Here is a 12,807-nt window from a genome sequence, read left to right on the forward strand (position 1 = left end):
TTGCGTTACTTATGTTATCGACATTTCGTGTACGAGGCATGGAATACAATCCGAAATTATGTTACCCATTGAAAACATTTGTAGATTTGACTACAGTTTTACTAAAGAACATTGACTAGATTTGACTATAGTTCATATTTATATTTTTTTGTTTATAGGATGCATTGCTTTCAGAGATCGCCTAAAAGCAGATTATGACAAAAGCAGACTATGACAAAACAGAGTGAAAACTATGAACAATTTTGTTGTTTGTTTTATAGATTTTAAAAATGGCTTGTCATATGCTACATATTTGTAGAGTTGTAAATAATTTGATAAAAATGTTCAATCTGTAAACAATGGTAACACAAATGAAATATATCATTGTCTCTAAATCATTATATGTAATTAACATATAATATGTATTTAAAATTAATTTATCAATTTAATTCTAATAAAATTATGAAATTTTTTTCAGGTATATATTATTGTTTAATATTGTTTAATTTATTGCTTGTTAGTCATTCACATTTATTAAAAATAGTCACTTTATTAAATAATGTGAGAAACTCTATGTTCTTTGCGAATAGTAAGTAGAACTTTTATGGATATAGCATTTTGATAATAGTTTATATTTACAGTAGAAAATAGTTTGTATTTCACTGTGCTTTTGTTCTATAGGACCTGAAGATGAATTATGAAAGGATGTGACAAGTATCAGTAATGCAGGAAGATGCAGAGGTACAGCAAGAAGAGTAGTGAAAAGAGAGACCTAAATAAGGAGCAAATTATTGGCATGGGAAAAATTCCGATACAATTTCCTGGTCTAAACACTCCTGTGTTTAGAGAAAAAGAATTAATTCAACAGCAAAAACTGCTTGTAAATCTTGAAAGAAAGCAAAAACTTATGGAATTATCACAAAGTCAGACCAGATCAATGCAAATAAAATTATCGCCATTGGAATGTGGTTGGACGAGTGTTACAATGGATGGCAGAAGCATTGAATCAGATCTTATTGGAAAAGGTTAATATTTATGCTATTATTGGATTATAATGGTTAAATCACACACATAAAAAAATCATGTGATACGATGTCTATTTTCAATTTTTTTTTTGATGTTTCAGTTCTAAATATTAGAATTTTATATAATTAATATTTTTGTTTTCTGCAGATACATTTGAAAGTTTTGAAACCTGGATTTTAGAAAACAAAATGATAACTTGTATGACCAGTAATTTAGCACGTAAGACTAGAATCAGTTCATTTATAATAACTGGAAATGGAAATGGATTAGCACGCTGGATTTGCGTTATCAAAAGCCAAAGCATCCCTCCTAAAGACGGTTAAAAATAGGGCTGGTCAAAGATTAATGTATATTCCTACATATAAGGAACACACTAGTAAGAAAATACTTGTCAATACTATATAATATAAAATTTATTTCTTCTCTTTTAATATCACTTTGTATTTTTCAGTGTTACATGATTTCTTTACACAGTTTGAGAATATAAAAATATTTGTAAAGAAAATTCATGAAGGATAATGGGCTTGTTTGTCATCATGCGATAAAAGCATGTTGCGAGACAATTGGCATAAAGGATATGTATGCCAAAGTACAAGGAGGAATGTAAAAGCATTCTTTGGTTGGTTTATTGCAATAGGTGTGAATATAAAGTATTTGAAGGCATATTATACTTTTTATTTAATTTATATTAGAAACAAACATTTTTTATTTATAAAAATATATATACATATATATATATGTTAGACATAAAGCTAAAAAAAAACGTGGATTGTGTCGATTAATTAATTAATTGTTTTATTTAATTATCAATTTATATATGTATATTATTAACAATAATTTTTTGTTTACCTAAACTGTATAAAGTTGTGCATAACAAACAATCTTTTTTATTTAGTATTTCAAGCATATTTTCATAGAACTTTAATTTAATTATTATATTATTAAAAATATTGAACAAAATAAAGAATTAAAGCTGGCTTTCTCTGCAGTCTCATGGCAGATCATATCAGAAATCATACTTTAATTATTGCAATATATCATGAAACAAATCAATCTCAAAATAATGGAAATATTTGCAGAAATATCAAATATGTAATGTAAATATTTTAATTTTTTTGTATGCGATCTATTTTTTATTCTATCGATGTTTTTATAGTGATGCACCTTGAGCACTTTTGCTTCATATGTTTGCAATAAAAATATATTAAAGCAAATTATTTTGCAAATTTATTATTCTAATTTTTATTTAGAAAGATTAAGATTAAAAAAGACGTATGAACTTTTTCAGATATTTCTATTGAAAAAAACGCATCAGATAAAACTGACTTTCCTGTACATTTTAAATGTGCCAAAAGATTTGCTCTTTATTCCACTTACTGCAATAATGTACACTAAAAATGACAGATCTATATTAAAAATGATAGATCTATATTTAGTAGTTGAAAAGAAAAAGAGAAGAAATGAAAAGTGTATCTAGAGAATTTAAAAGAATAAAAAACAAATCTAAAAATAATAATACATAAAGATTAATATTATATATTTTTTTCATGAGGAATGTGGGGCGCACATTTATGCATTTATTTATTTAGATGAGATTTACTTTAGAGCACATTCAGTATTCAACTTTTATTTTATTTTCTCTTTCTTACGATATATAAGTATAACATAATTACCTGCAAATGCTATCATTTTTGTATGCTTACAGTGATACAGAAACAACATTACGAGTACTATATTTACAGATAACATCTGTATTATAAAAAAGCACCAAAAGTCTAATGGTGAAAAAAGGGTAAATATTGTAGACCAGCATAAGTATCAACCAATTATTCCACTGCTCTGTTTCATTAGAGTTGCAATTTTCTTTTATAATATCATGAATATTATAAATAAGATAAAGATTTCATTACGTTTCAAATAAATTTATATATTTTATGTATGTAATACTGCGCACACATATTAAAAGGTGATAATATCGCAGTTATAATAAGATACAATCCTGGCAATGTAGCGATGTTTGGATTCTGAAAATAATTTAATTTGATTTATTTTTGAGAAATGCACACAATACTTGAGAGCAAATTATTTTTGTGCCATGTATTACCTGTGTAAAATTCCACACGCAGTATCATATTGTCTGCGATATATGAAAAGCTTCATCGATGAAATAAATGGTTGAATATGATTGAGATATAAGAAAAGTACTTGTAATGTAGTAATATAGTACTTGTAATGAATAACGTTAATGTGGAATACATAAATATTTTATATTTTAATTTCATGTAATCGAGATGTGATAAGACACTCATGATTACTTTAAAAATGTGTCCACAAATATCATGTAACTTCAATAGCTGCACATTCGTCAAATTAATCCTATTACGTTAAATGAATCACAGCAGCTTGTTTTAATTTAATCTAATCTAACCAATTATATTATATGCTCCTCATTAAAATGTGTAAAACTGTACGTCGCACATTTAATACGATTAATATACTACGTAATAAAATATAATACACTAATGAAATAATTAAATATTATTTTTGAAAGCATGATAAAATCCTGGGAGCATACGCTTGTGTTTACATTCGATATCCAAAGACACTGAGAGGTTAAGTTAGGTTAGGTTAGGTTAGATCAAACAAATTTATCGTTTAACAGTTGGCAGCCCTACGAGATAGGCTGTGCAGCACTGCGCGCGCGTACAAAATAAATTTGAAATCGCTTCTAGCATAACCGTCTTCACGCGATCGACTTTATTTGAATTGCACCGAATCGAATTATGATGCCGATTTGTCCGAATGTAATTCGGGACATCGCGATGCTGTATAAGCGTCGAATGAGCACAAATTATCACGCAAATATGATAAATCAAATCTACTCACCGGCTGTTCCACAGGCCGCTCGGGACAGTTCGCTTGCCTCGGGACGTCCTATTCCGATCTTGATGCACACAAATTCACACGATATCATCAACGCGAACGCGCGACACTTTATGCGGCACTCCCGATATTCGCTCGCATCCGATAATCATCATCAAGGGCGCGAATAACGCGACGCAACTTCGCTCCATCTTCGCAATGACGCCATCACTGAATATCGTCAAAAATCGCTGTCGCGCGTTTCCATCGACACACTATAAAAGTCGCGCGATCATCCTTCGACACTCTCGATGCTCGTTTACTCGCGATATTCGTTTAAAAACGGTTAAAAGATGCGAAAAATACGGACGTACGACGATCCGTGTAACTGCGTATGACTCCCATTCACGCGCCAACATGGCGGCCGTATGACGCGTTTGACGTAGCAGTGACGTAGCAGTCACGCGCCAACATGGCGGCCGAACCACTGCGCATTCGTTTCTGCACATGGCCATTCCTGCGCGCAACGTTCGCACAACTTTGATTTCTGAAATATTGTCTACGGCTTTAATTAATAGCACATAATAATAAATATATAAAGATGGAATCAATTAATCATATTGGTCATATATATAGACTTGCCTGAAGAAAGAGAGTTGTTCTCGATGTTCACTTTTAAAGGAATAAAGAGAATTATATATAAATGTAAATAAATTATCCGAAGAGAGAAAAAATTGAGAGATATTTTTAATTTTTTAATAAAAAATGGAAATGCCTATTCATAGGCTTGTTCTTCTTTTCCTCTTTTGTGCAATTTCGATTCAATATATAACGTAGAAAATTCATAGTATATTGCATTTATTTTTATATATTCACAACTATAATATTCGCGCGATCATTTTTTGACATTTACAATACTCGTGTGCCTTGTTCTCGATGTTCACTTTTAAAGGAATAAAGAGAATTATATATAAATGTAAATAAATTGTCCAAAGAGAGAAAAAATTGAGGGATATTTTTAGTTTTTTTAGTAAAGGTTGGAAATGTCTATTCATGATAGAAATGCAAAGAAAGAAAATTATTATGTTTAAAATAATAATTTCATATGAAATACAACATTAAAAGTTACATTATAGAACTTGACTTTCTAAAAGCGTAATAAAACAATCAAATAGACAGAGAAAAGACTAATTGTAAAAGAAAAAAAGTTGTTAACTTAACTAAACCATTTAATTAAATTATTACCTTTTTAACTGGAATATTTAACTATTATAAATCTAACATGACATTTATTTAACTTAAATATTTCAATATTTTAATTTAAAAAATAATAATTTAGTGAAACGGTTTAGTTGAGTTAACAAAAACGTTTTTTTCTCAATGTACGTGTGTGTGTGAGACTTTAAAAATATACTTGGATATAAATACATTTATATTATTAAACGATTAATACATCTCGTGAGGTTTAATAAATAATTAATCTGTATACACTGAGAAAAAAAGTTGTTAACTTAACTAAACCATTTAACTAAATTATTGTCTTTTTAATTGGAATATTTAACTATTATAAATCTAACATGACATTTATTTAACTTAAATATTTCAATATTTCAATTAAAAAAATAATAATTTAGTTAAACGGTTTAGTCGAGTTAACAACTTTTTTCTCAGTGTGTGTGTGTGTGTGTGTGTGTGTGTGTGTGTGTGTGTGTGTGTGTGTGTGTGTGTGTGTGTGTGTGTAACTTTAAAAATATACTTGTATATAAATACAATTCTCACATACGTCACAGTACGCGTTAAATATTTCGGCAGCGAGCTAACACGTCATTCGACCTTGTGACGTAGCGAGCTAACACGTCATTCGACCTTGTGACGTAGCGCGCTATTGTTTATATACGCGACGACCTCCCCTCATTCGCACGGCGACATTCCAGCGGGAAAATAGTGATACGGAACGCTCCGTATTATCGAATTCTTTTCCTAAAAGTACGATCGCGATTAGATCGAAATATAATAATTCGACTATTACAATTGACAAATAATTAACCCTTAATAAATGACATGAAATTGTAGCGACGATAAATTCATCGAAACGCGATCTTTCATTATTGCAAATAAAAATTGAAGTGAAAGGAACAAAAATTACAAATTTTCTTGCAATATTATCGAACTTTACGAATAATAATTATTTCTTTAACATTGCATAGAATGAAATTCGATTTCACCCGATGTTTTAAACTTCCCTAAACTGTATGCATATATATCATATTAATTAAACGATTGCTGTATCAATTTACATTACTTTAATATTTTAATCTTATGATTCGCGTTATTATGCATATATTATACATCAACAAATAGAAATAGTTAATTAGTGTAAGAATCGAGTGATGCATGATTTTGGCTTCGTTTAAAAATCGAGCGAATTATTGTAATTTTTGTGTTCCTCTCTTGCAATAATAATAAAATAATAATAATATAATAAAAATACGTATCTCGTATGATTATTTTGCGATCGGGAGTGCCGTGCAAAGTGTCTCGCAATCGTTTCTGTATATGACTGAAATATAATTGTTTGTTCGCGAGTGAATACGTGAGTGCTACGAGGAAACAACAAAGGATGAAACAAAACAAGAGAAGGACATCTGGAAAAGTATCGGACAGTCAGAAAGCAGGGAGAGAGCCTGAAGCAGAGACATGCGGTGAGTAATTTATAAAAATTATTTATTATTTATATATACTATTTTTAAAATAGATATATTGCTTATTATTTTATTATCGTTTTATTTTTCGATCATTTAAATATATAATTCGGATTGAAATGCAGTAAAACAATCGAATCGTAGATCTAAATAATTAACTTAACAAAAAGATCCATAAAAGATATATTAGTTCTTTTAATAAATAATATCGTATACTTAATCTATATAAAAATGAAATATTATCTATTTATTTCTAAATATTAAATACTATAAATTTAATTTAGTTATATATTTTGTAAAATTTAATTAAAAGAATCTTTAAGATATTCCAAAAGAAACGAAGAACTTTTTTCAACGTAGAAAAAGTTAATTATAAACAAATTTATATTTAATTATTATAATTAATTTGTATTTAATTTTATTGGAATTTTATTATTAATTTTATTGCATTGTCAAACTCTACGCGATCTCTGTAATGATAGCTATTCACGAAATAGGTACAGTGAAATAATCAATCATTATTCGAAAAGAGGCAATAATATACTTTTAAATCTAATTTAAACTTTTGATAAACGATATAAAATTTTTTTATTATGATGAGAAATCTTTATTAAAGATCATAATTGCAAATAAAAATGGAAATAACTTCACGAAGTATATTAATCGTTTAATAAATAATTAATCCGTGTGTACGTGTGTGTGTGTGTGTGTGTGTGTGTGTGTGTGTGTGTGTGTGTGTGTGGTGTGTGTGTGTGTGTGACTTTAAAGATATACTTGTATATAAATACACTTGTATATAACTTTAAAAATATATATTTCCATTATGTTAATTATCCGATTTTTATTCGATCGTTTTATTGCGCGTTCTGAATCAAATTATATTTAGATCAAATGATATCAGAGAGAATATTTATTTATTATATTAGAATTCTAAATGTGTGTGTGTGTGTACACATATATATTAGGATAGAAACGAAATAGAAATAGAAGAATAATCATTGCTCGTAAAGATTGCAACAAAGTAATAATTTATAATTTTGATTCCTATCGTATAATCGAGTATCGTATTTCGAGAGCAATCAACTATTTATTAATAATAAAATTGTATATAACTTACGAATATATTCCACTTATTCCGGACGTTAGTATCGCGACAACGACGAATAAACTTTTCAAAAAAGTTCAATTCAATTATTTCATATATGAGACAGTTCTACCAATCACTGATATAAAAAAACTCGTCAATTGACCAGTTGGTGAAACTGTTTCAGTCCTGAGTATTTTCTTAAAAGAGCTGTTGACGCACATACATGCGTGTATTATGTTTACGCACGTCACGCGTTCGAACGAACCTTGACATTCTTGCGGGTAAAGTCACTAGATTAACAAAGTACCGCAATTTGGATCTCAATAAGATAAGATGGAGCAAAAATGGCGTCCGATAGTATAGATATAGGCTGCGATTGTTGCATTTCTCCACGCAACAACCTGGCTTTGATATTTTCTTCTTTTTCGCTTTGACTTTGGGTACTTTCCGATTCACGCATGATGCGCATGAAGTGACAGAAAATATATAGTTCATGTCACGCATATTATTCATTTTCTGTCACTTCATGCGCATCATGCGTGATCGGAAAGTACCCGATGTCTTTTGACGCTAAAAATGAGCGTCAAGCGTCAAGTGAAAACCCACCCTAAGGCTTAGGATTTAAATTATCTATTGTAGATCGGAACTAAAGCGGATATGCTACAGAAGCCATTCACATGTTCTTCCATTATTCCTTTTCTCTAGGATTTACCGATAAGTGCCGCATGTAAAATTGACAAAAATTCGTATTTTCATACGCAATAAGTTTTTTTTAAATCGCTGCAATTGTGAAATATGGCAGATTCATTTGATTCCTCTTTGTATGACAATGATACCAAAGGAATTGATCCTGAAATAGCGGGGCTTCTGATGGTCGAAAAGCAAAAAGCACAACTTAACGCACAGGTGAATTATTATGCATAATTTTTTTTATATATAAATTAAGCGGTATCTAGAAAATTCTAGATCATTAATATATCATACCATTAGATCGCATTGAAAAATAATTGCTCGTCTATTTAATATAAAAATTTTGTTTGTAAAATAAAAGAATTTATAGATAGACATTTTTTTGTTTTGTATGTTTATAAAAGTTTCGTTTATAAAAATATTTTTCATTTAGATTCACGAATTTAACGATATTTGTTGGGACAAATGCGTGGATAAACCAGGAAGTAAATTGGATGGACGCACAGAAACTTGTATAAACAATTGTGTCAATAGATTCATAGATGTTTCTGTCTTCATTACTAGTCGTTTTGGACAATATATAAATGCAAATGTAGAAAAATAAAATTTTGTAAAACATTATTAAGATGTGCTATTGTTTGTTTAAAATTACAAGATATATGTACAGCAATAGTATTATAAGACTATAAAAAAATGATAAAACTATCTCCTTATATTTGTAATTTTTAACATTTGTTAATATATAACAAAATAATTATGTAGGATATCTTCATCTTGTGTATATTTTATGTATTTTTAAAGTATGGAATATACATATAAAAATGTATGTTAAATATCATTGATTAAGAATTTGATAAATAAGTTTGTAACATAATAATGATAAATTCAATATCAGTTTTTGTTATTTCTCGAACTTATTCACAACTAAAATACATATCCATTATTTTTATTGTTGTGTATATCATAAATGAAATGTTTCAAAAATGCAGTGATACATTATGAAAATTACTTTATATGTAGATGTGCAAATAGTTTATTATTAAATAGAGAATTTCATTTTATATATATATATATATATATATATATATATATATATATATTCTTTTAATTAAATTTTGAAAATTGAATTATATACAGTTTATCCAACATCAGAAGATTATAGGTCTTTGTGGAAGGCACATATTATAAAATGCATCTTTTCTCCAAAAATCTCTTGTTTTCCATCCACACCATCCTTTATTTATTATGGTAGGTAAATGCTCTGTACCTGTGTAATGTGGATCTAGAATTAAAAATTTCCCCTCTCCAGATGATTCATCATAACTAACTCCCAGAATTGTGTGAGCTAAAACTCCCCCACCTACAAAAATCAATATCAAAAAATTATACAAAACAAAATGTAAATATTTTGTTAAATATATTCAGTTCTTATTATAGCTGTAGAATATGAAGAAAATAATTACCGATCATGATAGGTGTACCCTGTGTATCAAAATGACATATAAGTTGTGGAATTAAGGCCGACATTTCTTCCCCACTTGATGCACAAAGTATTTTTATATCTATATTAAGCAAAGTCTGCAACACGAAACTTACTTCAGTAGAACCAATCCACTGTTTACTGCCAATGAATGCAGAAGGTTTATCACCTATGTCGACTAAACATTGTTGTATTTTGCGATGAGAAGGTATTGGTATTTCAGTATAACCTTGTAATCTATAATATACAAAAGATTGTAGTTTACTTGTATATATATTTTAGTAGCAAACCAAATGCTACTGCAAAATATAATTATTTCATTTGATATTTTATTACCTAAACCATGAAATGATGGTTTGAAGAGATCTATAGGCACATCCCCAACCATTATCATCAAAATTATTTTGCATATAATGATGATACGAATACAAACCATCCACAATACTGAGTTTTCCTGCAACACCTAATAAATATATTATATAATTATATAATAATTTCAAAATCATAATTAATTTTGAGTGCTTAAACATATACCTTTATGTAAAAGGGCTTGATGAGGATTTACAAGTATTTCGTTTGCTTGAATATTGAATTGTATAGCATTCCCACGTCGAAAAGATGGTTTAGTCAAATCTAATGCTAAAGCCTTGTGTAAAGCCTTACGATATTCCACTGAAATTATATGACTGGTCTGTATAAAAGCAAATAGATGACACATATGTTACTGTATGTCATTAAAAATATGCGGTAATATTAATTATATAATACTGCAAAAATGATATATAGAACTTGACAATTAGAAAATTTATTATATAACTAACAACAATCAAATGTAATTACAATATGAAAAATCTTACTTGTGTTATCGTTAGTAGAACCATCAGAAAATACTATCGTAAATAAATGCCCACAGCTTCGAGGTTTAAAATGCATGACTTCTGGTAACTTTGCAGATAATTTTATATTTTTGGACTGGAGACCTTGTTGCATTTCAATTAATCTAATGTTCCGACAAATGGACTCCACTACAATTGCATGCAACTCGGCTGATGTTGCATTTAAACTCACTAGTGACAATGCATTGATGTGTACATTGCATTCTAAACCATCAAATGATTCTGTAACAAGGGTATCAAATTAAAAATAAAATATTAATACCTAATATTTAGATTTATTTTATCTATTTTTTAGATTATCGTTTGAAATTTCTTTGCAATACTCACGTTTGATATGTTGCAAGACAGGAGCATATTTGATAGATTCTTCAGAATTTTTCTCACTTGATATTTTTAATAATATGTTTGCATGTATGATATCCTATGAAAATTAAAAAAATAATTAAATTATATATAAAGATCATTTTTCCAAGCGTATATAAATTTAAATTTTTGAAAATATACCACAAGTCCAATAATGTGATTTATATTATTTGATCCAGTTGAAGATTTGTCATGTTCTTTGGATAAGGATAAAAAATCTTTTAACAGTCTGTCTTTTAAACTTTCATCAGTTCTAAAGAGATATACATTATTCAAAGGAAAATGTATTCCTATTTTTCCAGATGCAATCTAGCAATACAAAGTTATATAAAGCAATAAATGCAATATATAAAGGTGTGTAAAACTATGAAATAAGATATTAACATAATTGTTAAAAAAAGAGGAAAATCTTACATTTTTTCGTGATTCTTGTAATGCTTCCAATATGTTTCCATCTTGAGCAATTAATGGGAAAGTTGCCTGTGATTTAATGTACACAAATTGTTGAGAAAGATCATCTTCACTAATAATATTGAAATAATTAACAGCTTCTAATTTCTGATGTACATAAAAATATGCCTGCATATCCAATGTATTCTGTGAATACTTTAAAAATAAGGGGTTATCCGTAATATCAATATCCTAAACAAAAAAAATATATTATCTCATTGATTCATATAATATTTATATTTGTTTGCAATAATAAGGTAATTTCTAAATAATATAATAATTTATGAATATTTTATATAATATTAATATACATATAACTAACATATCAAATATAAATATTTTGTCATCAATCACCTTAAAAATATCTGGATTTACTTCTTCACATTCACCAATGTGCAATATACCACAAAAATATATGTCTGCAGGTAGATTGAGTTGCAGTGTTGTATAATCAATTATATTTTCACTCTCACTTTCATCTGAGTTTAAAGTAAATGTTAGAACTACCAATGTATTATTATGCAGAATACCATAAAGATAACCAGTTGCTGTAGTTTCTATGCATTCTAATCGCTGAAAATAGTATTTAAGTACTGAATGTATTATTATTAAAGTACATTGAACGAAAAATGATATCTAATGATGTGAAGAGATAAAGTGTCTCCATTTGACAATATGGATTAAATATTTTTCAATTACTGACTGAAACAAACCTGTAGAATATTCGATAAAATTTGTAATTGCAATGCCATCGTGTCGTAGTAAAATCAAATGTAAAATTACGATCAGAATAAGAAGACCTTTGATCTGTCAACGAGAGCAATCACCATATGGAAATTGCAGAAAATTACAATTGTACTCTGAAACATGAACCATCTAGATTGAGAGGTTAAATATGTCTTGCTTGTCAAACTTTCAAAGATGTACAGCAAATTATTTTGCAAACCGCCTACCCTAAATTAAATCAGTATATTTCAGAAAAAGGTATTCACTCATTACACATGCACAAATATATGTATTTTTATTAATTAATTAACGAAAATTCCTTCTTAAACGATAATTTAGGCGCCCTGAAACAATGACATATACGCGCAATTTGGTGGGAAAATCACGCGAGTATATCTCTAGAAATATTTGATCGACCAATCAGGGCAAAGGAAAATTTGGTCTCCTTCGTCCTGATTGGTCAGGGAACTAAGAAGTTCGTCCTATCAGCGTCATCGTCACTAGCGCGAGCCAATAACGACAATCTCTCTCGTGCATGCGCGGAAG

General features: G+C 28.6%; 2 protein-coding genes and 1 long non-coding RNA gene across 7 annotated transcripts; 2 read left to right on the forward strand and 1 right to left on the reverse strand.

The window, feature by feature from the left end:
* Positions 1-453: 453 nt before the first annotated feature.
* On the forward strand, positions 454-2,729 carry LOC112639257. Of its 4 annotated transcripts, none has more exons than XR_003123403.1 (5): positions 454-568; positions 661-1,004; positions 1,153-1,381; positions 1,457-1,642; positions 2,711-2,729. It is a non-coding gene; the product is annotated as an uncharacterized LOC112639257 (long non-coding RNA). The 4 variants fall into 4 exon arrangements; XR_003123402.1 differs by lacking the exon at positions 2,711-2,729 and adding an exon at positions 2,294-2,322; XR_003123401.1 differs by lacking the exon at positions 2,711-2,729 and adding an exon at positions 1,995-2,064.
* Positions 2,730-8,305: 5,576 nt separating this feature from the next.
* On the forward strand, positions 8,306-9,052 carry LOC109610058 (mitochondrial import inner membrane translocase subunit Tim8). The gene is made up of 2 exons (XM_020027799.2): positions 8,306-8,562; positions 8,780-9,052. Exons 1-2 carry the CDS (start codon positions 8,452-8,454, stop codon positions 8,948-8,950), a joined length of 282 nt encoding a protein of 93 aa, XP_019883358.1. The 5' UTR covers positions 8,306-8,451; the 3' UTR covers positions 8,951-9,052.
* Positions 9,053-9,461: 409 nt separating this feature from the next.
* On the reverse strand, positions 9,462-12,649 carry LOC105252139 (probable Ufm1-specific protease 2). Of its 2 annotated transcripts, none has more exons than XM_011259397.3 (11): positions 12,489-12,649; positions 12,249-12,395; positions 11,890-12,108; positions 11,500-11,727; positions 11,227-11,394; positions 11,050-11,143; positions 10,684-10,944; positions 10,361-10,498; positions 10,163-10,289; positions 9,810-10,063; positions 9,462-9,706 (listed from the first exon to the last, which is right to left on the reverse strand). In XM_011259397.3, the coding sequence occupies exons 2-11, from the start codon at positions 12,285-12,287 to the stop codon at positions 9,495-9,497; spliced, it is 1,740 nt and encodes a 579-aa protein (XP_011257699.2). In that variant the 5' UTR covers positions 12,288-12,395; positions 12,489-12,649; the 3' UTR covers positions 9,462-9,494. The 2 variants fall into 2 exon arrangements, with proteins under 2 accessions (XP_011257699.2, XP_011257698.2); XM_011259396.3 differs by having other exon boundaries at positions 12,249-12,411.
* Positions 12,650-12,807: the final 158 nt, after the last annotated feature.

Source organism: Camponotus floridanus, unplaced genomic scaffold, assembly GCF_003227725.1.
Source record: "Camponotus floridanus strain SB8 unplaced genomic scaffold, Cflo_v7.5 scaffold109, whole genome shotgun sequence".
Lineage (NCBI taxonomy): Eukaryota > Metazoa > Arthropoda > Insecta > Hymenoptera > Formicidae > Camponotus > Camponotus floridanus.